The sequence below is a fragment of the Balaenoptera physalus genome, assembly GCF_965194825.1.
Source record: "Balaenoptera physalus genome assembly, chromosome: 4".
Lineage (NCBI taxonomy): Eukaryota > Metazoa > Chordata > Mammalia > Artiodactyla > Balaenopteridae > Balaenoptera > Balaenoptera physalus.
Genome location: NC_138891.1, coordinates 135,596,418 through 135,622,385, shown reverse-complemented (window position 1 = coordinate 135,622,385; position 25,968 = coordinate 135,596,418). Strand labels below are relative to the sequence as shown.

General features: G+C 43.5%; 1 protein-coding gene across 1 annotated transcript in view; it reads right to left on the bottom strand.

The window, feature by feature from the left end:
• ITSN1 (intersectin 1) overlaps positions 1–25,968 on the bottom strand; it is a 227,680-nt gene that overhangs the window by 7,788 nt on the left and 193,924 nt on the right. The window contains exons 31-38 of the mRNA XM_082459102.1: positions 23,574–23,757; positions 21,465–21,563; positions 9,572–9,739; positions 5,322–5,534; positions 4,207–4,328; positions 3,057–3,139; positions 2,650–2,733; positions 1,658–1,831 (exon numbers count right to left, since the gene is read on the bottom strand). Of these exons, the coding sequence (XP_082315228.1) occupies positions 1,658–1,831; positions 2,650–2,733; positions 3,057–3,139; positions 4,207–4,328; positions 5,322–5,534; positions 9,572–9,739; positions 21,465–21,563; positions 23,574–23,757 (1,127 nt within the window). The remainder of the gene's footprint in view (positions 1–1,657; positions 1,832–2,649; positions 2,734–3,056; positions 3,140–4,206; positions 4,329–5,321; positions 5,535–9,571; positions 9,740–21,464; positions 21,564–23,573; positions 23,758–25,968) is intronic.

Below are 25,968 nucleotides of genomic sequence, written 5' to 3'. Positions count from 1 at the left end.
TTCGAAAAGTCAAGGATGGTGAACAAGGGCTGGTCCTTATAATGTACCACTGTAAGTGCCAGAGAGCAAACTCGAGGGGGTGGGGAGGAGGTGACAGCATGGGAGCTGCATGCTTCCAGCCGTGCTCCCAGGACAATCTCAACACCACTTTTTATCAAATATTGAGTATCAGTATGAGAATGGACGTGAGCGTGTTTGAAACAATTTTTGATGCTGTGCAAATGCACAATGGTGTTAAACGGGCCTCCAGACCATTAACTCCTTCATTTTTTCATTCAACAATTAGTTTTTGGAATATACTATGATCCAGGAACACGTGTACAGGAAACAGCTTTTCTTTCAACGGTTAAAACCTGGGAATTTTTTCTGGTGGAAGATACCGGTTTATTTTGCCCCTTGTGCATTTCATGGAAATGATCTCTGAAGTAAGAACAATACTAGGATTTGCAATTTAAACTCTAGTGGAGCTGCCATTGTGTCGTGGTATTTCACTACTGAAAAAAAAAAAAAAATCCAACCTCAAGCCTTTATTTATCAGAATAAAAATTGTCAATGAGGGACTTCCCTGGTAGCTAAGTGGTTGAGAATCCACCTGCCAATGCAGGGGACACGGGTTCAATCCCTGCTCCAGGAGGATCCCACATGCCGTGGAGCAACTAAGCCTGTGTACAAGTACTGAGCCTGAGCTCTAGAGCCCGTAAGCCACACCTACTGAGCCCGTTCGCTGCAACTAGAGAAAGCATGTGCGCAGCATGGAAGACCCAACGCAGCCAAAAATAAATAAATAAAATAAATAAATTTTTTAAAAAATTGCCATTGAAACACAGTGCTTAAGAGCCCAGACTTAAGAGTCAGATTGTTCTGGTCATGCTCTAACATTTAGCCAGCTATGTGAACATCTTTTGGCAATAATTAATAGTAACTAACTCACAATGAGATAATTCATATAAAAGTACTAAAAGACAAAAGCCACATGGAGCAATTTAAGCCTGGCACAGATTATGCCTGCACTGGACCCTCACTCCTAGCACTTAATTTTACTCCTTTGAATATAATTGAGACCGCAATCTTTAAACTTACTCTCTTATTTTTGTTGGGTTGAGGAAGGGAGAGAGGAGTTTCTCAGAATCATTGCCAGTCCCATTTTTTTTCCAGGCTCAAGCAGAAACAGAAAGTTGGTTGAAGGGATGATGCATCCAACACAATTCCATCCCTTTAATTAACCAGAAATGTCACCCAAAGGGCACTGATTGATTCTGCCACATTTTTTGTGGGCTAATGTTCATCTTGCTCTACTGGCTAGTTTTATGAATTTTCACCACAGCTTTTAGCCAAGGACTAAAGAATTGGGCTGAGCCTTTGTGGTATAGCTCTCCCTGCATTTACTTGCTTTGCGGAAGCATAGGACCATGGTCTTTGTCTAGGGCAGCTGGACCACTCTAGACCAAGCATGCTTTGTCCACCTTCTCTGAGACACCCTGGCATCAGTGAAGGCCTCTTTCCAGGGGATGCTGAGTCTTGTCTTATGCCAACCTCATCTCTCTGGCAGGAAGCCCAAGAAATTCTGGGCACCAAGTTCCCAGGTAGAAAATATTTATCCATGAAAGCCAAGTGACAGCGAAAGGGGAAGGGTGCCTCGGGGCCGCTTTTTACTCACCGTCTGGAGAGAACTGGTCCCTCTCAAACACGGTGATGCAGAGGACCTCCTGCTCCAGGTCTTTGATGAAGAACTGGCAGTTGGAATTCCACTTGGGATTCAGAGTGTCCTGGATTGTCTTGGTGATGTGACACTGGGAGCCCATGGTCACCTCGCAGTACGGGTTACTCTTTCCTAGAGGGAACAGAGCCTGCTTGACTCCCGCCTGCCACCCAGCTCTTCTGGGTGAGCGTGGCGGGGTCACAGCCACGTGGCAGCTCTTCCCGCTACACCCCTCATTTTGATCTCCCTCCAATGCCACACTTAATAAGCTGCATAAAATGGAGAATCCAGGCAGAAACTCACACAATCCAGCATCATACTTAAAGTGTAATACTTAAATATTCATAATACTTACATAATTACATTAGTGGGCTTCAAAACTAAGCCTTTCCTGTCTCCTCACTTTAGCCCTAGATTGTGTCAAAACCACAGTCATCCCTCAGTGTCCACGGGGACTGGTTCCAGAACGCTCCACAAATACCCAGCTCCTCAGATGCTCAAGTCCCTTAGATAAAATGGTATAGTCTTTGCTACCCACACCCTCCCATATACTTTCAATCATCTCTAGATTATATATAATACCTAATACAATGTAACTGCTATGTAAAACGTTGCCGGTGTGTGGCAAATTCAAGTTTTGCTTTTTGGAAATTTTTCGAATTTTCTTCAAATATTTTCGATCAGCAGTTGGTTGAATCCGCAGGTGCAGAACCTGCAGATACAGAGGGGTTGACTGTTTTGTGAAAGGGCAGCCACTCAGATCTCTCTCGAAAGCGAAACGGTGGAAAAGAATTTTTAAAAAATTCTTTTTAACAAGTGCTAGAAAAACCAAGTCTGGAAGGAAATTGAGGATTATGGAAATAGCACATTTGTTTTAAAGCCAGGTGGAGGGGATGCAGAAGGGGCTTCCACCACTAATACGTGCTAGAGGGGGCCTCTTGGGTCCTTACCGTGTGACCGACAGGGTTTCAGTTCAATGCCCTCAACCACGTTCACCATCAACCTTCCAATGCCTGTGGCCCTTTGGGAACGGACTATGACGGCAGGAGAAACAACACAAAATGCTCCCGTTTAGGATGTGCTGCCTTTCTGGTTTGCCTCATGATCCGTATTATGCTCCCCTGCAAGAACAATTCCCCACCCCTACCCAGCCTTGAACTCTTGCTTCCTTGATCCTGGAATCTCCCCTCCACCCCTCACCCTGCACCTCGCTCTCCCTCTTCCGCCTGCCTGCCCCCTCAGGCTCTCCCCTACCCCCAGGCCCATCTTCCAGCTCTAAGGGTTCTAGGCACAACCAAATGGTTCTCTGCCGCCACTTTGCGGGACCCCGGGCCCCCCTGCTCAGCGATGCATTTACCCAGGTACGCCTTCTCCCGCTTCTTCTTCTCCGTCTCTATGTAGAGTTCAGAAGCAGCTTTGATTTTCTGCACCCAGGCGGTCCTTGGAAAGGAAGAGACAGAACGGTGCCAAACAGAACTCAGGCTTCAGGTCTGTACAAATTCAGTTTCTAGGACTCTGCCTTGTTCGTTTGATTTTTACAACCAAGGTTCAGCAAAGAAAGTCTGGTTTTATGTCACATGGTGCTAAGCATGATTTCTAGCATGCACAACAAAGACACGAGTGACATTTTCACTGATGTACTCAAGACCTGAGTTTGCGTCCCCATGGAAGAAAATCTATGATGATAAATGCTGCCCTGGAGGAGATGTTGGCAACAACTCCCCTTCCTTCCTTCTTGAAAAGCATCACATATTTGCCTAATCCAATAAGGCCAGAAGGATTTCTCTTACTAAACCATCCAAGGAAAGAAACCATTTCCCAGATAAAGAACCACTTTCCGTGAAAAAGCACACACACGCTGGGGAAAGCATCTTGGCTTTCCCCTCCATCTTGGCGTGATGTTTTCGCCTTCCTTTTCCCGAGAAGCATATGCATGACGACTTTAGCCAATTTCCTGCTTTTTGGCACAAATGCTCTTGGAATGCTGTAGGTCTTATGTGAAGTTCACCCTTCAGAAAATAATCTGTTTCATTTGGCTCCGGGGCAGAACCTTGAAGATGCGATTAAAGCAAAAATGCCCACAATTCTAGGATCCAGAATGTCTGTCCAGGGAAGCCATCTGAGGAGGGGGGGGTCAGGATTAGGTGGTCCTATCAATCCCCAAATCACTTTCCTATTGGTTTCTGCCACCTGGGAAACCTTGGGAAACGAGATGCTCCATTTATCTCAAATTCTGAAAATGGCTTTTAAAAAACTTCTCAAGCAAAATTCATTTCAATGCATTTTATTTTGCAAAATTCATGCCATGGGTCAAACTTCTGAGAGGCTCTAGAAAAACGTATTAAGACCGCCCCACCCTCATGCCCCCCCCCCACCAACCTCCAGCCAGAGGGGATGGCATTGCAACTGAGGGAACGTTGGGAGCTGCTGACTAATTAAATGTCCCACATCTGTCCTACACCTGGTGGGACCTGGGCGCCCAGTGCCAGCGAGGAGACAGCTCTTACCTTTCGTTTATGCTTTCTGCTCGGAGGGTGTAGACTCGGTCAATGTGGGAAATGTGGAAGATGGGTTCATCCCCGGAAGGGTCAGTGGGTAGTTTTACTAGAACCTCATTTAGGAAAATAGGCTGAAAAATAATGCACAGCCATTACAAAACCAGACTGGGGGCCGTGTGTTGCAGTAAACTATGAGTATGTGTGTGTGCTTACGTGCACGTGTTCTAATAAACTAGACTGAGGGTGAGGGTGTGTGTGTGTGTGTGTCTGCGGCGGGGGTGGGAGGGTGTTTCAGTAAACTGTAGCAGAATAATGATTTTGTGTTCATCCTAACTTTCAGATACTACAAGTTATAAATATGGATTTCCCCTCCATTTTGCAGGTATTTTTAAAGTCCTCCAGAAGAAGACGTGATGCGTCTGTTTTTCCCACAGTACATCCTGATCAGCAAACAGTCCCCATCTACTCTACCTCCAAGCAATTCTCTCCAAGTTGTTCATACGAAGCTGCTAGTGACAATCTACATAAGTACATTGTGCTTTTTCCCAAAATAAAGCTAACTGCTGCTTCAGAGAAAATTCTTCTGTGAAAATACTCACACAGAGACAAGTTTAGAAAAACAATATCCCATGACACGAAGACACACAAACACAGCCATGCGCGTAGAAGCAGACCAAATAAACAGCTTAGGAAAATTCTCTACACGTTGACTATTTAGATTGGCTTTTGCTGGAAAAAGGTGAGGGGCACAGATGTTCCAAACCATCTTGAGAAGTTTGGAGGGAGATCTGGGAATGTTCGGGAGGTGGGTGCTTGAGTTCTAGTCTCGAGCTTTCCCACACCTGCCACACTAGACCAGGAACCCCACCAGGGCAAGGCATACCTTCAACACATCTGGGGGACCCACAGTAGCCACTTGACAGCTAATAGATGTTTCGTCAATTGATTTGAGCGGCGTTCCTTTTCTGATACTGCTGGACCCGTGATGTTGTGGTCACCCTAAATCCTGTCTCAGCCCCTGAACTTCCTGTAATGCTCCTGAAACCCTGCTGAAATGCTCCTTTTGGAAACTTCCTCCTCCCCCAAACGTCAACCCTGATGTTGCAATACAGAATCAAACTTACGGTTTTGTACATTTTATACTGCAGGTTTGATTTGGGGCTGAAGACTTTGTCGGTGCCCGAAGAGCCCAGGGGCTTTATGATTTGGGTCAGCAGGAGGAAGTCGTTGAAGAGGAAGCCATACAGCTCCTTGTTGCTCTTGGCCTTGTAGAGTTTCCCACTGTGCAGAAACTTGCGTGGCCCCAAGCAATTGGTCACTGAATTGAACACAAGTTGCTGAGAAAGGAAAACAAAACCCAAAGAAGACACGATGAAGTAAGGTCATTTTTTGTTTTGTTTTGTTTTATTTTGTTTTTCTGCATCTGAAAGCATGGGCTCCATCAGAATCTGAGGCCTGTAACTTAGGCTCAAATCAAGGACTTCTTTGAAAACTTCAGGCAGGGACTTTTGGAGCCAAGAAGTCAAAGTCGTGGTTCTGGAGATTCCACGTGTCAAGATGAACTTTGGCTGTAATTCCTAATGATTTTCCCTGAGGTCTGCCCAGTGTCTCAGGGTGACTGGTGCTTTTCTCCCTTGTATTTAGTGGGGAAACTGGGCAGCAGGAAGAAAACACTCAGCCCTCTCCCTCCTTGATGGGTTTGTGCTGTGTGCAGGCTAGTCCGCCGGAGGTGGCGTGAACGGGCTCCAGTGATAGCCCTGCACAGGCTCAGACAGTCCTACGCGGTTCTGGAAAGCAGCAGCGACTCTCTCTGTACAGTTCCACAGGACAAATGCTACTTTCCAAGGCGCAGCTTGAGTCCAGGCCCCTACCACGTGGGTGGACTACAGAACTCAGTGGTGCTGACAGATGCCTCAAAGCCAAGCAGAACAGACACTGTTGGTGCCCATTAAATCTCACCCAACTCACTGGTCCCGAAAATGTGAAGGGGACAGGCAGCTCTCTTCCTTCCACTTCCCAAAACTTGGAGACAGATCTAAGTGCTGAAACGCAGCTCTGTCATCCCCCTGGGCTCTATCATCTCATGCTCTATCACCCCACCTGGGCTCTATATCTCATGCTCTCTCATCCCCCCTGGGCTCTATCATCTCCTGTGAGCAGGTTCTAAAGGGGCAGAGGGAGACTGTAGAACATATGACCCCACTAAGGCCCCCCTTTTGGATAGCGGGGGAGAGACTGAGGGAGGGGAAGGCCACAGCTGTGCCCAGGAAGTGATACGATCCAGGCAGGAGTCAGAACTTCGGGTCTCCACCTGCCCACACTTGGGCCCCTGGGGTATCCTCCATCCAGCAGCCTTCAAGAGATGCTGCTGGCCACCTGTCTGCCTCCAGTGTGGGAGAAAGAATCAGTGGGGCTTCTAGGACCAGAGACCTATAGGCAGCAAGGAAGAGTGACCAGTGCACTCTGTTCTCAGGTACAAGGAGGGATGAGGGCCTCTAACCTCCCACTGAGGTTCTGAGGGAGCCCCAAAGACTGAAGGTGACACCACAAAGGGAGCCTTCAAAGGATGTCAATCTAGCCCTTTTTACTCACCAAGAGAGAGTTCAAGCCACTTGGGGGCCATGAATCTAGCAATTCACTTGGACGACATAGAGGTGATGTGGTTTATTCATACTCAAAGGTTAGAGCCTCCAACTGGCCAGGCTAACACTGAACATATGTGAATTGGGAACAGTCTTGATAGTTCTTGATCTTAAGACAAGAATGCCAAAGACGGCATTTGTTTGAAACTTAACTACTGGTGTGCGTCCAGATCTGGGCCAGGAAACAGAAGCCAACACGCCCCCTCCCCACGATCATGAACCCTGATTGTACAGACGAAACAGACCATACAGAAAGCTGGTGTACAATAGCCACGAAGGATCGGTCACTAAAGAAGGACAACAGTCTATTTCAAAGAGGGCACGTACATCACATAAAAGCAAATGACAAGAGTTTATTTTATTCATAATGTTTTGAGGGGCTTTTTTTGCCATGCCATGTGGCATGTGGCATCTTAGTCCCCCGAGCCCATGCCCCTGCAGTGGAAGTGTGGAGTCCTAACCACTGGACCACCAGGGAATTCCCTATTCTTAATGTTCTAAGATGAAGACCCAGGCCTCACTGAGTCCCATGACTGCAGCCCTGAGATTCAGTGAAGGACGCCTTTTAAAGTGCACAGTGAGGGGAATTCCCTGGCGGTCCAGTGGTTAGGACTCTGTACTTTCACTGCTGGGGCTGGGTTCAATCCCTGGTCGGGGAACTAAGATCCTGCAAGCCACGCGGTGTGGCAAAAAAAAAAAAAAAAGAAAGAAAGAAAGAAAGAAAAAAGATAGGGAACATTGAAAAAAAAAAAAGAAAAAGTGCACAGTTGCACTTCAGACTGGCAGATTCAGGAGCTGTTCAAGTCCACTGTCTTCAGGATCAAATTAATGCTCCTTGGAATGATACACAGCCCTTCCTTGCCCTGGCTTCAACTTGCCTAAAAGCTTATCACCTATCACCCTACATTGCTCACCCAAGTCCTGCTCAGGCTGTGCCCTCCACTGAAATGCCCTCCCCCTGGATTCTTTCCTGGAGAGGTATCTTCATCCTTCATCACCCAGCTGAGTGTCACCTTCTCCAACATGTCCCTGAATCCCTCCATGATGGTTCCTTCCTCCATGAGTGTCCAACAGCACTTAGCACATAGATCTGCCTCATAATTTCTCACACTGTGTGTTAAATATTGGTTTGACCCCTCTACTTGGTCCAGGACTGTAAGTTCTTGAGATGGTGTAGGTCACATCTTATTGATTTCCATGTCCTCAGTGTTTAGTACTGAGCAAGGCACATGGGCAGGTGCTCAGTAAATGTTTATTGAATGAATGAATGAATAAGTAAGCCAACCAACCAGTGAATGCCCCTGGATTGCTTATCAACACAGTTCCAAAATGGGAAGCCACATCCATCACCTTGGTTTCCACATGGCTGCTTCCATAACTTTGGTTATCCCACACCTTCACGGAAGGGGGACAGGAGGCAGGGCAGAGAGGAAGCAGTGGTGTAACTTCCTCAGGTAGTGAATGCCTTTGAAGCTTGTAAGAAGGAAGGAGCCACAGGGAGAGTGGGTGAGGGAGACAGTCTGCCTGGGCATTTTGGTAAACCCTAGTCAATGGTGTGTGTGCATGAATGTGTGTATGTATGTGTGTATCTGTGTGTGTGTACAGAGGCAAAGAGAAAGAGAGTGAGAACAGGCAGAAAGAATGAATGAGACTAAAGTAAAGATAAGGGACAAGAAGAGAATCAAATACTACAGGAGAGACTGTTTCTGGTAGTATGGTGGACTAGAGACTCTGACTCACCCAGTGAAATTTTTCAAAACCGAGTAAAATATAGAACTGTAGTTTTTAAATGCAAGCGAGGTGGTAAAAATTAAAAATGAAAATAAGAAATTTGCAGAGGCCAAAAAAAGCATGAAAATGTGAACCCTGGAAGATAAACAAGCCCCTAAGCTGGCTTTAGCCCTGAGAGTCTTTCTTAAATCTGGTGACCTTAAGCTTCCATTTTAAAGGCTATGGAGGGTGCAAGAGATAGGAGATATATCCAGGGCCCACATGAGATAACAGGAGATCCCAAAAAGCTGGACTCCAAAGGAAGAATGACAAGTAAATCAGCACAGAAGGAATGAGCAAGAAAACTTGCTTGTTTTTGAACTTGGTGTAAGTGGAGGGAAAAAAAAATGTCCCTGAGAATTTGTAACCACAATGCAGTTCTCATTTAAGTTTACAACCACAATTCACACACTAGTGTGATCTGAAAACCCCTCTATATTTAATTTAGGGTGATCCTGGTAGCTAGCAATCCTTGCAGGAGGAATACAACTTCAGACCTCAAAGATCCCACAGATAAAGTTCCAAGGAACGTTGAGCTCACAATCAAAAATCAGAGTACATACAGAGAAACAGACATGTGTGGTGAGAGCTAGCAGAGGCAACAGACAAAACAGTGAAACTCATAACCTGAGTTAATGGAATTATCAGATCTGAAATATACAAGAATATATTTTAAATGTGTTAGGAAATAAATGAGAAGCATGGTCATTTGTGAAAGGAACAAGACAAGAAAGAAACCAGCAGATTAGAGAAAATAACTAGAATGCTGGAAAGGGTAAAAGAAAATAATTGAAATAAAAAAACTCAGTAGGTGGATTAAACAGCAGATTAGAAGCAGCTGGAGAGAGAATTAGCAAACTGGAGGCCAATGGGGAGGACAATTCATGATTTTGTCTCGTCCTCGTTCAGGCCAGCTGCCAAGGCTCAGTGGAGGAGACCCAGGTCACACCCTAAGGCGCTACCTCAGAGAGGCCTTCACACTGCACATGGGCCTGGATCCACTCCAGCCGGTCCGAGTTCTCCTTCTCCCGCACCCCTTCGTTCACCTGGGAGCACAGCTCCTCTGCCTTCTCCAGGGCGTGCTTCAAGTGGCTGTGGTCTGGGTGGTTTTCAGGAGTGTTTTCCAGGATCTACATTGGAGAACAGAAGACAACATCCTTAGGCAGTGTGGGTGAGCCTGCGGTTCACTGTCCTGGAGGGCCAGACCCAACAGAGGCAGGGCATAGCACAGACCTTTCCTGAACAGTGCCCACAAGAGCAACTGCAGCTCTAAGCACCCACCTTGGCAATGACATGGAGAGAGATGACCACTCTTTGTTGGCAGGGGACCCTTGGGGGGCATGGGCTGCCACATTATCTATACTTGGGATATGAGGAGGGCAGTGGCTACAGCTAGGGCAATATCGCACCCCGTGTGAATTTCTCCCTGGAGAATGGCTCTTTCCTGGGTCTATGCACAGCTGTAGGCAACTATGGACCCGTGGAACTGCATGCTAATGGGTGCATCTGAGCAGAGGTGCATTTTTCTGGATAAATTATTCCAAGCCAGTGGTTAAAAGTGCCAGCTCTAGAGCAAGACCTCCTGGGTTAAAATCCCTGCCCTGCCACTGACCAGCCATGATATGGGTCAGTCACATAAATATTCTGAGCCTCATTTTCCTAATATGAAAAATGGGGATACTAATAGCACCTACTTTATAAGGTTGTTTGGAGGACTAAATGGTTTGATAAAAGTAAAGCACTTTGCAAAGTACCTGGCCCTTCGAAGGTGCTCAGTAAGTGACAGCAGTTACCATCAGATTCTCAAAGGACTTTGAGGACATTGAGAACAGTCATCATGAGGAAAGACACTAAGAATGAAGAAAGATCCTAAGCCATCTTTGCAATGTACTAGGATTATGTTGAGGGTGTACTTGCCCAGGCCTTGTCCATATACAAATAATTCAAGTCGGCTTTACCCTGAATAATATCTCATCCCTAAACTGTACTTTGGTTTAAAGTCCTAAGGAGGCACCCAATTTGAGGAAGACACCCAATCTGGGTCCTGTGTGTCCACCAATCATCTCCAAACAACAACCCCAGCCCTGGGTGGATCCTGGGTGTACATTAGAGCCCCTCTGAAAAGTCCTGATGCCTCAACTCTGACCATATCAGAATCCCCAGGGGAGGGACTCAAGCATCGGAATTTTCTAGAGTTCCCCGGGTGGATCCTGGGTGTACATTAGAGCCCCTCTGAAAAGTCCTGATGCCTCAACTCTGACCATATCAGAATCCCCAGGGGAGGGACTCAAGCATCGGAATTTTCTAGAGCTCCCCGGGTGATTCTAACGTACAGCCAAGACTGAGGACAACTGCTCTCGATGGGAAGCCCACATAGCTGAATTGTGTGAATTCTTTTTTTGTTTGTTTTTTGTTTTCAAAATGAAAATAGGTGTATGTTTTTTCTCATTGTAAAAGTATTATTGTACAAAATTTAGAAAATTTAGAAAGTTATAAAAAAACTAAAAACCAGCCATAATTGCACCATCTGGAATTAACCTCTGCCTACCTATTCGTTAATACACTCTGTGTAGATATAAATACATACAGTTTAAAAAAATAAACATTGGATCATGCTACCATACTACACTGTACCATTTTGTACTTGCTTCTTTCCCACTTCATGGCAGTTATAGCACAGCATTTAGTGTCCACTTTATATGGACCTAGATCATCATTTTATTATTTTTTAATTGAAGTATATAGAGCATCATTTTTAAAGATTCTATAATATGTCATTGTAAGGATGAACCACAATGCATTTAAACAGTTTCCTTCCCATAAAACTTCATGTTTCCAATTTTTCAATATTTCTCTGATTATTTCTTTAGAATAAATTCCTAGACATGGTAGTGCTGAGCCAAAGAGAGCATGGAATTTGATGTATACATTGCCCTCCAAAAGACTGAACCAGTCTACCTTCCACAAGCAAACTTGCCAACACTGAGGACTCACAATCTTTTCAGTATATGCCTACCTGGCAAGCCAAAACCAGGTATTTTCTTATTTGGTTATGCATTTCTTTTATTACCAGAGAATTTGAATTTTGTGTACACTTAGTACGTAAGTACACTAAATGATAAAGCTAACATTTATATACGGCTTAGTAGGAGCCAGACATACATATATTCACTCAGTTGATTTCTCACAACCCTATGCACTAGGTACTATTAGCATACCTATTTTACATATAAGGGAACTGAGGCCCAGAGAAGTTAAGTAACTTGCCCAAGGGCACACAGCAGTGGTACCAAGATTCAAATACAAGCAGCCTGGTCCCTGACATCATTTTTTTTTAATTATTTTTTTAACATCTTTATTGGGGTATAATTGCTTTACAATGTTGTGTTAGTTTCTGCTCTATAACAAAGTGAATCAGCTATACATATACATATATCCCCATATCTCCTCCCTCTTGCGTCTCCCTCCCACCCTCCCTATCCCACCCTCTAGGTGGACACAAAGCACCAAGCTGATCTCCCTGTGCTATGCTGCTGCTTCCCACTAGCTATCTATTTTACATTTGGTAGTGTATATATGCCCATGTCACTCTCTCACTTCGTCCCAGCTTACCCGTCCCCCTCCCTGCATCCTCAAGTCCATTCTTGATATCTGTGTCTTTATTCCTGTCCTGTCCCTAGGTTCTTCAGAACTTTTTTTTTTTTTTTTTAGATTCCATATATATGTGTTAGCATATGGTATTTGTTTTTCTCTTTCTGAGTTACTTCACTCTGTATGACAGACTCCAAGTCTATCCACCTCACTACAAATAACTCAATTTCATTTCTTTTTATTGCTGAGTAGTATTCCATTGTACATATGTGCCACATCTTCTTTATCCATTCATCTGTCGATGGACACTTAGGTTGCTTCCATGTCCTGGCTATTGTAAATAGTGCTGCAGTGAACATTGTGGTACGTGACTCTTTTTGAATTATGGTTTTCTCAGGGTATATGCCCAGTAGTGGGATTGCTGGGTCATATGGTAGTTCTATTTTTGGGTTTTTAAGAAACCTCCATACTTTTCTCCATAATGGCTGTATCAATTTACATTCCCACCAACAGTGCAAAAGGGTTCCCTTTTCTCCATGCCCCCTCCAGCATTTATTGTTTGTAGATTTTTTGATGATGGCCATTTTGACCGGTGTGAGGTGATATCACATTGTAGTTTTGACTTGCATTTCTCTAATGATTAGTGATATTGAGCATCCGTTCATGTGTTTGTTGGCAATCTGTATGTCTTCTTTGGAGAAATGTCTATTTAGGTCTTCTGCCCATTTTTGGGTTTGGTTGTTTTGTTGGGTTTTTTTTTGAATTTTATTTTATTTTTTTTTTATACAGCAGGTTCTTATTAGTCATCAATTTTATACACATCAGTGTATACATGTCAATCCCAATCACCTAATTCATCACACCACCACCACCACACCCCCACCGCTTTCCCCCCTTGGTGTCCATACGTTTGTTCTCTACATCTGTGTCTCAATTTCTGCCCTGCAAACCAGTTCATCTGTACCACTTTTCTAGGTTGGTTCCACATATATGCGTCAATATACGATATTTGTTCTTCTCTTTCTGACTTACTTCACTCTGTATGACAGTCTCTAGATCCACCCACGTCTCAACAAATGACCCAATTTCGTTCCTTTTTATGTCTAAGTAATATTCCATTGTATATATGTACCACATCTTCTTTATCCATTGGTCTGTCAATGGGCATTTAGGCTGCTTCCATGACCTGACTATTGTAAATAGTGCTGCAATGAACATTGGGGTGCATGTGTCTTTTTGAATTACGGTTTTCTCTGGTTATATGCCCAGTAGTGGGATTGCTGGGTCATATGGTAATTCTATTTTTAGTTTTTTAAGGAACCTCCATACTGTTCTCCATAGTGGCTGTATCAATTTACATTCCCACCAACAGTGCAAGAGGGTTCCCTTTTCTCCACACCCTCTCCAGCATTTGTTGTTTGTAGATTTTCTGATTATGCCCATTCTAACTGGTGTGAGGTGATACCTCGTAGTTTTGATTTACATTTCTCTAATAATTAGTGATGTTGAGCAGTTTTTCATGTGTTTCTTGGCCATCTGTATGTCTTCTTTGGAGAAATGTCTATTTAGGTCTTCTGCCCATTTTTGGATTGGGTTGTTTGTTTTTTTAATATTGAGCTGCATGAGCTGTTTATATATTTTGGAGATTAATCCTTTGTCCGTTGATTCATTTGCAAATATTTTCTCCCATTCTGAGAGTTGTCTTTTCGTCTTGTTTATGGTTTCTTTTGCTGTGCAAAAGCTTTGAAGTTTCATTAGGTGCCATTTGTTTATTTTTGTTTTTATTTCCATTTCTCCAGGAGCTGGGTCAAAGAGGATATTGCTGTGATTTATGTCAAAGAGTGTTCTTTCTATATTTTCCTCTAAGAGTTTTATAGTGTCTGGTCTTACATTTAGGTCTCTAATCCATTTGGAGTTTATTTTTGTGTATGGTGTTAGGGAGTGTTCTAATTTCATTCTTTTACATGTAGCTATCCAGTTTTCCCAGCACCACTTATTGAAGAGACTGTCTTTTCTCCATTGTATATCCTTGCTTCCTTTGTCATAGATTAGCTGACCATAGGTGCGTGGGTTTATCTCTGGGCTTTCTATCTTGTTCCATTGATCCATATTTCTGTTTTTGTGCCAGTACCATATTGTCTTCATTACTGTAGCTTTGTAGTATAGTCTGAAGTCAGGGAGTCTGATTCTTCCAGCTCCGCTTTTTTCCCTGAAGACTGCTTTGGCTATTCGGGGTCTTTTGTGTCTCCATACAAATTTTAAGATTTTTTGTTCTAGTTCTGTAAAAAATGCCAATGGTAATTTGATAGGGATTGCATTGAATCTGTAGATTGTTTTGGGTAGTATAGTCATTTTCACAATATTGATTCTTCCAATCCAAGAACATGACATATCTCTCCATCTGTTGGTATCATCTTTAATTTCTTTCATCAGTGTCTTACAGTTTTCTGCATACAGGTCTTTTGTCTCCCTAGGTAGGTTTATTCCTAGGTATTTTATTCTTTTTGTTGCAATGGTAAATGGGAGTGTTTCCTTAATTTCTCTTTTAGATTTTTCATCATTAGTATATAGGAATGCAAGAGATTTCTGCGCATTAATTTTGTATCCTGCAACTTTACCAAATTCATTGATTAGCTCTAGTAGTTTTCTGGTGGCATCTTTAGGATTCTGTATGTATAGTATCATGTCATCTGCAAACAGTGACAGTTTTACGTCTTCTTTTCCAATTTGTATTCCTTTTATTTCTTTTTCTTCTCTGATTGCCGTGGCTAGGACTCCGAAAACTATGTTGAATAATAGTGGTGTGAGTGGACATCCTTGTCTGTTCCTGATCTTAGAGGAAATGTTTTCAGTTTTTCACCATTGAGAATGATGTTTGCTGTGGGTTTGTTGTATATGGCCTTTATTATGTTGAGGTATGTTCCCTCTATGCCCACTTTCTGGAGAGTTTTTATCATGAATGGGTGTTGAATTTTGTCAAAAGCTTTTTCTACATCTATTGAGATGATCATATGGTTTTTCTTCTTCAGTTTGTTAATATGGTGTATCACATTGATTGATTTGCATATATTGAAGAATCCTTGCATCCCTGGGATAAATTGCACTTGATCATGGTGTATGATACTTTTAATGTGTTGTTGGATTCTGTTTGCTAGTATTTTGTTGAGGATTTTTGCATCTATATTCATCAGTGATATTGGTCTGTAATTTTCTTTTTTTGTAGTATCTTTGTCTGGTTTTGGTATCAGGGTGATGGTGGCCTCACAGAATGAGTTAGGGAGTGTTCCTTCCTCTCCAATTTTTTGGAAGAGTTTGAGAAGGATGGGTGTTAGCTCTTCTCTAAATGTTTGATAGAATTTACCTGTGAAGTCATCTGGTCCTGGACTTCTGTTTGTTGGAAGATTTTTAATCACAGTTTCAATTTCATTACTTGTGATTGGTCTGTTCATACTTTCTATTTCTTCCTGGTTCAGTCTCGGAAGGTTATACCTTTCTAAGAATTTGTCCATTTCTTCCAGGCTGTCCATTTTATTGGCATAGAGTTGCTTGTAGTAGTCTCTTAGGATGCTTTGTATTTCTGCGGTGTCTGTTGTAACTTCTCCTTTTTCATTTTTAATTTTATTGATTTGAGTCCTCTCCGTCTTTTCTTGATGAGTCTGGCTAATGGTTTATCAATTTTGTTTATCTTCTCAAAGAACCAGCTTTTAGTTTTATTGATCTTTGCTATTGTTTTCTTCGTTTCTATTTCATTTATTTCTGCTCTGATCTTTATGATTTCTTTCCTTCTGCTAACTTTGGGTTTTTTTTTGTTCTTCTTTCTCTAACTGCTTTAGGTGTAAGGTTAGGTTGTTTATTTGAGATGTTTTTTGTTTCTTGAGGTAGGATTGTATTGCTGTAAACTTCCCTCTTAGAACTGCTTTTGCTGCATCCCATAGGTTTTGGGTCATCATGTTTTCATTGTCATTTGTCTCTAGGTATTTTTTGATTTTGTCTTTAATTTCTTCAGTGATCTCTTGGTTATTTAGTAGTGTATTGTTTAGCCTCCACGTGTTTGTATTTTTTACAGTTTTTTCCCTGTAATTGATATCTAGTCTCATAGAGCTGTGGTCAGAACAGATTCCTGATACAATTTCAATTTTCTTAAATTTCCCAAGGCTTGATTTGTGACCCAAGATATGATCTATCCTGGAAAATGTTCCATGAGCACTTGAGAAGAGAGTGTATTCTGTTGGTTTTGGATGGAATGTCCTATAAATATCAATTAAGTCCATCTTGTTTAGTGTATCATTTAAAGCTTGTGTTTCCTTATTTATTTTCATTTTGGATGATCTGTCCACTGATGAATGTGGGGTGTTAAAGCCCCCTACTATGATTGTGTTACTGTTGATTTCCCCTTTTATGGCTGTTATCATTTGCCTTATATATTGAGGTGCTCCTATGTTGGGTGCATAAATATTTACATTGTTTATATCGTCTTCTTGGATTGATCCCTTGATCATTATGTAGTGTCCTTCTTTGTCTCTTGTAATAGTCTTTGTTTTAAAGTCTATTTTGTCTGATATGAGAATTGCTACTCCAGCTTTCTTTTGATTTCCATTTGCATGGAATATCTTTTTCCATCCCCTCACTTTCAGTCTGTATGTGTCCCTAGGTCTGAAGTGGGTCTCTTGTAGACAGCATATATATGGGTCTTGTTTGTGTATCCATTCACCCAGTCTATGTCTTTTGGTTGGAGCATTTAATCTATTAACATTTAAGGTAGTTATCAATATGTATGTTTCTATTATCATTTTCTTAATTGTTTTGGGTTTGTTATTGTAGGTCTTTTCCTTCTCTTGTGTTTCCTGCTTAGAGAAGTTCCTTTAGCATTTGTTGTAAAGCTGGTTTGGTGGTGCTGAATTCTCTTAGTTTTTGCTAGTCTGTAAAGGTTTTGATTTCTCCACTGAATCTGAATGAGATCCTTGCTGGGTAGAGTAATCTTGGTTGTAGATTTTTCCCTTTCATCACTTTAAATATGTCCTGCCACTCCCTTCTGGCTTGCAGAGTTTCTGCTGAAAGATCAGCTGTTAATCTTATGGGGATTCCCTTGTTATGTTATTTGTTGCTTTTCCCTTGCTGCTTTCAATATTTTTTCTTTTTATTTAATTTTTGATAGTCTGATTAATATGTGTCTTGGCATGTTTCTCCTTGGATTTATCCTGTATGGGACTCTCTGTGCTTCCTGGACTTGATTAACTATTTCCTTTCCCATATTAAGGAAGTTTTCAATTATAAGCTCTTCAAATTTTTTCTCAGTCCCTTTCTTTTTCTCTTCTTCTTCTGGGACCCCTATAATTCAAATGTTGGCACGTTTAATGTTGTTCCAGAGGTCTCTGAGACTGTCCTCAATTCTTTTCATTCTTTCTTCTTTATTCTGCTCTGCGGTAGTTATTTCCACTATTTTATCTTCCACATCACTTATCCGTTCTTCTGCCTCAGTTATTCTGCTATTGATTCCTTCTAGATAAATTTTAATTTCATTTATTGTGTTGTTCTTCATTGTTTGTTTGCTCTTTAGTTCTTCTAGGTCTTTGTTAAACGTTTCTTGTATTTTCTCCATTCTATTTCCAAGATTTTGGATCATCTTTACCATCATTACTCTGAATTCTTTTTCAGGTAGACTGCCTATTTCCTCTTCATTTGTTTGGTCTGGTGGGTTTTTACTTTGCTCCTTCATCCGCTGTGTGTTTCTCTGTCTTCTCATTTTGCTTAACTTACTGTGTCTGGGGTCTCCTTTTCCCAGGCTGCAGGTTCATAGTTCTCGTTGTTTTTGGTGTCTGCCCCCAGTGGCTAAGGTTGGCTCAGTGGGTTGTGTAGGCTTCCTGGTGGAGGGGACTTGTGCCTGTGTTCTGGTGGATGAGGCTGGATCTTGTCTTTCTGGTGGGCAGGACCACGTCCGGTGGTGTGTTTTGTGGTGTCTGTGGCCTTATTATGATTTTAGCCAGCCTCTCTGCTAATGGATGGGGTTGTGTTCCTGTCTTGCTAGTTGTTTGGCATAGGGTATCCAGCACTGTAGCTTGCTGGTTGTTGAGTGGAGCTGGGTGTTGGCGTTGAGATGGAGATCTCTGGGAGAGCTTTCACCATTTAATATTATGTGGGTCCGAGAGGTCTCTAGTGAACCAGTGTCCTGAACTCAGCTCTCCCACCTCAGAGGCTCAGGCCTGACACCCGGACAGAGCACCAAGACCCTGTCAGCCACACGACTTTTTTCTTTTCCTCTGTGCTCAGTCTAGTTCCACTTGCTCATAGGGGGCCACGTTCAGAGGCCTCCCCCCTGCACTTCAGACCAGACTTTCTCATGGGAAATGGTGACAGTGACACCTCAGCTCGAGGGCAATAGTTGTGACTCTTCTTCTCAGTCCAGTTTCACGTGCTTATAGGGGGTCGTGTGCAGAGGCTTTGTGCCTAACACGTCAGATCACAGATTCCACAGCAGACTTCTGCACGACACCTCATTCAAGATGACAACATGTTCTTTACTGCTATTCTACACTCCTCTCAGAAATGTCTAGTTGTATATTTTACCTATTTTTCTTTTTTTTTTTTAGAAAGATATTCGCCATGTGTTTCTTCTTTAGGTCTTTTTTTTTTTTAATTTATTTTAATATTTATTTTTGGCTGTGTTGGGTCTTTGTTTCTGTGCGAGGGCTTTCTCTAGTTGCAGCAAGCAGGGGCCACTCTTCATCGCGGTGCGTGCCTCTCACTATCGCGGCTTCTCTTGTTGCGGAGCACAGGTTCCAGACGCTCAGGCTCAGTAGTTGTGGCTCACGGGCCCAGTTGCTCCGCGGCATGTGGGATCTTCCCAGACCAGGGCTCGAACCCGTGTCCCCTGCATTGGCAGGCAGATTCTCAACCACTGTGCCACCAGGGAAGCCCCTTACCTATTTTTCTATTAGGGTATTTGTCTTTTTCTTTCTGAGTTATAAGAGTGCTTGAGATGACAGAGAGATAGATAGATAGATAGATAGATAGATAGATAGATAGATAGATAGATAGATAGATAGATAGATAGACAGACAGACAGACAGACAGATAGATAGATAGATAGATAGATATTATAGATAGATAATCCATGTATATTTCAGTATCTTCTTATACACAGTTAAAATCTGTTTACTCAGCTTATATCTGTCATTTGTCTTTTAATCTTGTTCATTATATTCGGTTACACAAAATTTTTTAAGAAATATGTTTATTCAAATAATATTAGCACATTCTTGATATGCAAGATTCAAACAACACAGAAGTATAGATAACAACTGTGCTCTATCCCCTTTGCTCTCCTGCCTCAGAGGTAACTGTGCCCAGGCTTAAGGGCATCCCTTTAGTTCCCTTCAGATGTTCCACATACATTTAACAGTCACACAGAGTTTTTCCTTGGTTTTGCAAAATGGACCATACTGTAGGATTGCTTGTGAAAGGTTGTTTTTGGGTTTTGTTTGTTTGTTTTGTTTTGTTTTAACTTAACAGCATTTTCTAGATATCATTCCAGCTAATACAAAAATGTCTCTTTCATAGTATAGACTCACCACTTTATTTAACTACTCTCCTTAATGAACATCTAGGTTTCTCCCATAGGAAAAAAATTTTTTTTCAAGTTGCTACAAATCTAAATTCTTTAAAGTTCTGTCTTTGGTGCCATGCTAAGAATTTGTCCACCTCAGTATTATAAAGAATATCTAATCTTAGTATTTTTACAGTTTTCCATATGTATCTTATAACTGGCCACCTTTAGAAATTCTCTTCTTAGTTTTGCTAGTTTTCAGTTCATTCTTTTTGGTTCTCTAGGATAGCAATCATGTTTCTGCAAAGAATGATAATTTGCTTTTTCTTTTTTAATATTTATGCCTCTCAGTTATTTTCTTGTTTTTGTTTTTCTCCCCATTAGCTAGATCTAGAACACCTATTTTATTTTATTTTTTAAAAATATTTATTTTATTTATTTGGCTGCTCCAGGTCTTAGTTGCAGCATGCAGGATCTTCGCTGCAGCCTGTGGGCTCTAGTTCCCTGACCAGGGATCGAACCTGGGCCCCTTGCACTGGGCATGTGGAGTCTTAGCCACTGGACCACCAGGGAAGCCCCTAGAACTTAAAAATCTTGTTTCCAACTTCAATTCCCAACTAAATATTGGGGGAAGTAAAGAAAAGTGTTGAGTTAGTTTAATAGTAACTGTCAAGTTGGAGAAAAGGAAACAGTAGAGTGAAAGCTTCTTTCAAAACTAATTATTTACCTCAACCAATGTGGCCACAGTGTATTTTGTGGGGTCAAACTGGGGTTGGACTGAGGAACTGGCTTATATGAGAGGGAAATTTGTTACATATAAGGGGATTCAGCAAATAAGTAAATCTACTGAGGATAATGAGAGCCAGGCTTCTCATGGAGAAGGGAGTTATATATAGAGAAAGGGGAAAGGCTAGAATAAATTCCATGATACTAGATTAGAACAGGAAGTATTGGTGTGAACTCATGGGTTTTAATACATATTATAATATATATAAATCTTGAAATAAATATGTTAGCACACTTATGTTAATATGTGGGTATGAATATATACACATACGTATATTGCCTGGCTCGGCCGCTGAGAGAGTCCAAAGGCAACAACATCCCAGTATCAGTGAGCACACCAGTGCCTAGATCTGGGTTTCTAAATTCTCCATCGAAAGGAACCAGATCTAAAACCTCTCTCCAGGAGCTTTCCTCCCTGTGGTTATAGAATCACAGGCTCAGAGGATGTCTAAGTCTGCTCACTCACTTTACAGATGGGCACGCTGAAACCCTAATTTTTTTTTCTTTTCTTTTGGTATTGGCTTTCTTAAAATGACAGGAGAAAAACAATCATCTAATATCAACATAGAGTATCTCACAATGGCTTTCTGAAGACAAGTGGTGGAAACTATATTTGTTTCTCTCTTTCTTACTAGGAAAACCAAGGCCTAAAGACACTCTGCCTGTGTTAGGAAAAGAACTGAGCTCTCATGTTCCGACTTATAAGGTGGAGGCCACTTGGTTGCAGAGCTGAAGGCTGTGTATTATTAGCTCTTTTCACGATAAGCTAGCTTTTCTTTCTGAGTTATCAAGCAGATGCCTCCTGCAGCCTGTTGGTATAAAATTTCTACACAATAGATACCGGGTGTGTTGGCTGGGGAACCTGCCCATGACCCCAGATCCCTGACCTGCTGGGAAAGCATTCCTCTACTCGAAAACGCAAGACAGCTACTTACATTTTTAATGATCAGTGGGTATCTCGTTACCCGTTGCATAGGCTTCAGTATAAAACTAGAGAGTGGCATTCCCTTACAGCGAGGGTCCATGGCCAGTCTCTGAAATAAGAGATTTTTTAAAATGTACTTAAGAAGTTTGCAAAATCTGGTCAGTGACATCAACATCGATGTTATTCAGGACTCCCCACCCATCACATTGTCTCATCTATCTGGATGACAGCTGAGGAGCCCAGAGCTGGAAGAGCCGGGCTGGTTATCCCCAGGCCAGGAGGAGGCCCGTTCCAGATGGAGAGTGGGAATCTACCTTGGATGTGACTCAGCTGCAGGGTTGACCCCTGCTCCCCAGATCCAGTGGACCTTCCATGGGACATGTGGTTTCTTACTTCCAAAGATGAGATTCTGGCTTTACAGAGAATATTTCCTCTGGATACCTACCAAAACTTTATAACATTCCCAGGAGCAAGGAGAGTCACAAGACTATAAGGTCAGAACAAAAATCCCCCTCAAGTCCCACAGATGCTGGAAGGGCCTGGCCGGATCTCACTGTCTGTTTTGGGCGAAGCCTGCACCTGCCGGTGGGAGCCCCAGCAGGGTAGGGATGGTGAAGCCGAGACATGAGGGTCAGGCCCCCAGTCCCAGGGGCTGTGGTAGTCTCCACCCTGGACTCCCTGCCTCTTTCCTTCCACCACTTTTGTCAACTTGACTGGAGGACAAGAGTCCTTTTACCTCCAAACAGTGACCCCGTCTACAAGTCACAGGGGTTATATGGTGACAGCTCTCAAAGGTTCTGGTCAGGTTTAATGTCTTAGGAACAGGTTTAATGCCATGACCTGGGCCCCAAGCCCTGGGACCTGTCAGTGCCTGAACCTGCTCCAGCCATGGACACCATTATTCCAGGAACACTTTGCAGCTGGCAAAGGCATGTCAAAGTCCCGCAGGAATGAGGCAGGGAGAGGGGATGAGGGGAGGGGTGAGAAGGGGAGGGGCAACAAGGCCCCTCCTGGGCTGGTGTCAGCATTTCCCTCAAGTTCAAGTACATCCAGTGATGAACTCATCCTGCCTGCACCCAGGGAGGACCCCGCCCTTGGCTGGAACCCCAGGTGGCCCGTGGCACCTGGCAGCCCAGTATCTGCTCTCCAGTCTCCAGCCCACCCTAGGCCTACTTCATAGCAGTGTTTCTCCCCTTAGATGCCCCACTCATTGGGTAGAAAATCAGAGCATTTAATATTGAGAAACAGGGCGAGAAAGAAAGAACAAGAACATCTGATGCTAGGCCGAGAAGAGATGGCATCTTCCCCTCCCAATGATGACTCCACAAACATGGTTACTGGGGGGAGTGGGAAAGGCCTGCCCCCAAAATGCAGGAGGTGCAAAGATAAGCCTGTCATGAGTATGATTATTTTGCTGTCCGTTCATCAAAATGTGCCTGTTCAGCAGAAGTTATTTTATTCTCTTTTTTCTTCCCCTCTGGGAGAGGTTGGGGCTGATTGCATGGGCTGGCCTGGCCAGCAGGGACCCACCCCAGCGAAAGGCAGCAGACCCAAAGCCTGGGGCCTCCAGCAGCATGGGGCCCACTTCCCCACAATGGCCCTTGGTGGGCACATGGCTCTCCAGACCCTTGTTATCCTCCAAGGCAGAGGTCCTGGCATCCCACACTCACCCCCATGGGCTTCCTAGAGCTTGAGCCCATCAAAAAGAACCAATTGGGAAAAAAACAAAGGGTCCATTGGGATTGCCGGCCATTCCCTTTGCAGGTGAAGGGCAGAGAGCAGCAAAGAACTGAAGATGCTCAGATTAAACAGAATAGGAAACCTGAGACCCACCAGCCCTCTTAGGCCTCAAAATGAGATGGAGGATTTAAACCTGTATTCAGATAACATCACTCACACGTGGCCAAGGCAGAGCTTCTAGGCCAGCGCTGGTCCCTCCTCTCCAAGCCCACCCCCTTGGTCCCAGCCACCCGCCAGCGAGGGGCAGCCCCTACTGTTCAGCCGAGACCTCACCCTTGTTGGCCTTCAGTAAATGTGTGAATCAGCCCCTCACACGCCCAGCCACTGGAAGATGGCCACTCGGCGGGGGCAGAGACTCAGCTCAGCCTGGGCTCCTTACTTTGACAAACTCCTTGAAGTCGGGGGCCTCATCTGTCTTCTGCTGGATCAAGGCAGCCCCGTTGAGCTGGCAGCTGCAGAAGCGGATGTAGGGTTGCATGTGTGGCAGCTGGGCGGTCAGGATGTCCCCGATCATCTTCACAGGCATCTTCTCCCCAGACATCTTCTTGCGAACTCTCAGCGCTCTGCACAGAAACACGAGAAGTAAGCGCCCCCTTCACACTCTCTGATGGGTACACAGCACACTACTAGGTGGTACAGAAATGGGATGTGTGTGAGGGGCACAAACCCAGGGCCACTAAAGCATCTATGTGGCAGACAAGGAACAGAAAAAGAAATGAGTCTAGTGCTACAAAGAGGTATCACTGGGGCATTTTTCTTTGAGATGAAGGCTGTTTGCTGGCTCTTAGGAAGAAAAACTTAAAAAAAAAACAAACTTTTCTGAACAAGTCAGCATAAAAGACAATGTTTTCTTGTGGAAATATATGGAATCTCTTTTTTGAATAACTCAGACAGGATCCCTGGGTGGATGTCTGACTTTATGGATGATCTGTCCAGGCTGGTATGGCCCCAACACTGAACCTGTTTCCGGGGCCAGTGCTGCCCAAGGGAAGCTGCTGTTGCCAGGGGCCATGGAGGCTCAATTTCAGACCAAACAAAACATAATCAAGATGGTAAATCAACTGCCACAGAAAAATAATCCCATTATGTTCATGAAAGCCAGGTATAAATGATTGTCTGAACAATCTGTGCCATTCTCTGGTTCACTGCTTCATCGCTGTGGCTAATTTGAAGTTGACTGGATTAAGAGGAGTTCTGAAGAGAGAAGCCTATTCATGTGATAACGGGTCATAGACTCAAACAATTTATATCCTGGAAGCTGAGAAGGTACTAGAGGCACTGGAAAGTGTTTGCTCAGGAGTCCAGCTGCATTGAGTATTCAGGACCATAACATCAGGACTGTGCATCCCCCCCTTCTAACTCGCACGTCAACTCCTAACCCAGCATCTATAAGAAGGGTGTGGCACCGAGCTTTTACGCAGCAAGGATAGCAATGTACTATAAGGGCAGGACCTCAACATATGAGGCCATGGGTGTGTTCTGCCTACCCTAGTGATTATGGATGATGGATGGATGGATGGATGGATGGATGGATGGATGGATGGATGGATGGAAGGAACAGAATGGTATGATATGGAATTTTTACATAAGGCTGGGAGGATGTTACTATGAATTCCTCTGGCTGCTTTCAAGGTCATGGGTAGGGCTATATAATTCTAAGGAGGCTCTGCAATCTTAGTATTAAAAACTTCAGATCACTTTATTTTCTTTCTCCTACGTTTTTGGTTCAAGAAAAAAAGAATCTTTGGACTGGGCAACAAGCCAAGGAGAAAAGCTTTAGGGACAGTGCGCTATGTGGTCCAAACAATGAGCCATTCCCCCTCAAGCAGGTGCCCTTGTGGGGAGAGGTGCTGGTCAGCGCTGGCTGCCTGGGGTGTGAGGAGTGGCAGGTTGGTACCCTCAGGATGGCCAGGTGGCCACTGCTCATTGGGGGGTTGGTGTGGGATATCTCCCAGTGTGTAGAAATTTGCTCAAGGGTTACGTCACTACCAATGCTGGGGGACGAGAGTGCTGAATAACCATGTCACAAACTTGCTATGGACGGAAATGGGAAGAAATTCCATCATTCCATGATTTTCCAATGAGGAGAAACACAATCTTTCTGCAAGGGAATAAGAGTGCTTTCACCTGCCCCCCTCCTTTTTTTTTTTTTTTTTTTAATGATGGGGAGAGAAGAAAAAGGGAAAAGAAAAAAGATCACACGCAGATCATCACTGTCTTGAGGAAGTTAAGCCAGTTCCTGGGTTCTGGAGACCCACGCTTGGAGACCTGAGTTGTCCAACTGGGAGACAGACCTAAAATCAGGCCCCTGCTACGGACCAGGCACCTGTTAGGTTGAACTGTGAGTCACCTTCTGGGATGTTCTACCGCACAGGCAAGGCTTTTGAGGACTGGGTTTGAGTGGGTTGAAACAGGGCGCGTCACCAGGCTCAGGGATCACATGACTCCACTGCTGCAGCCTCAGCCCCGCCCTTTGGTGAGCTGATTTGTAATCTCACATAAAGGTCTATGGATTCAAGGTCTTGAACTTCGACAGTAATCAATCAGCTAATGAACACATCAGAGAGCTTGACATTTGCTGAACGAACGAGTAGCCCTCTGAAGTCCGCAGATCAAGGGGATGGTCAAGAGAGCTGGCGTTTATGAATGTGTCGAACAATTTTTTTTTCAACCTATATGACTTATTATCCCTATTGACAGTTGGGGAAACCGAGGCATGCAGAAATCGACTGACTTGACCAGAGTCACACAGCTCATGGGTGGCAGGAAGCCCT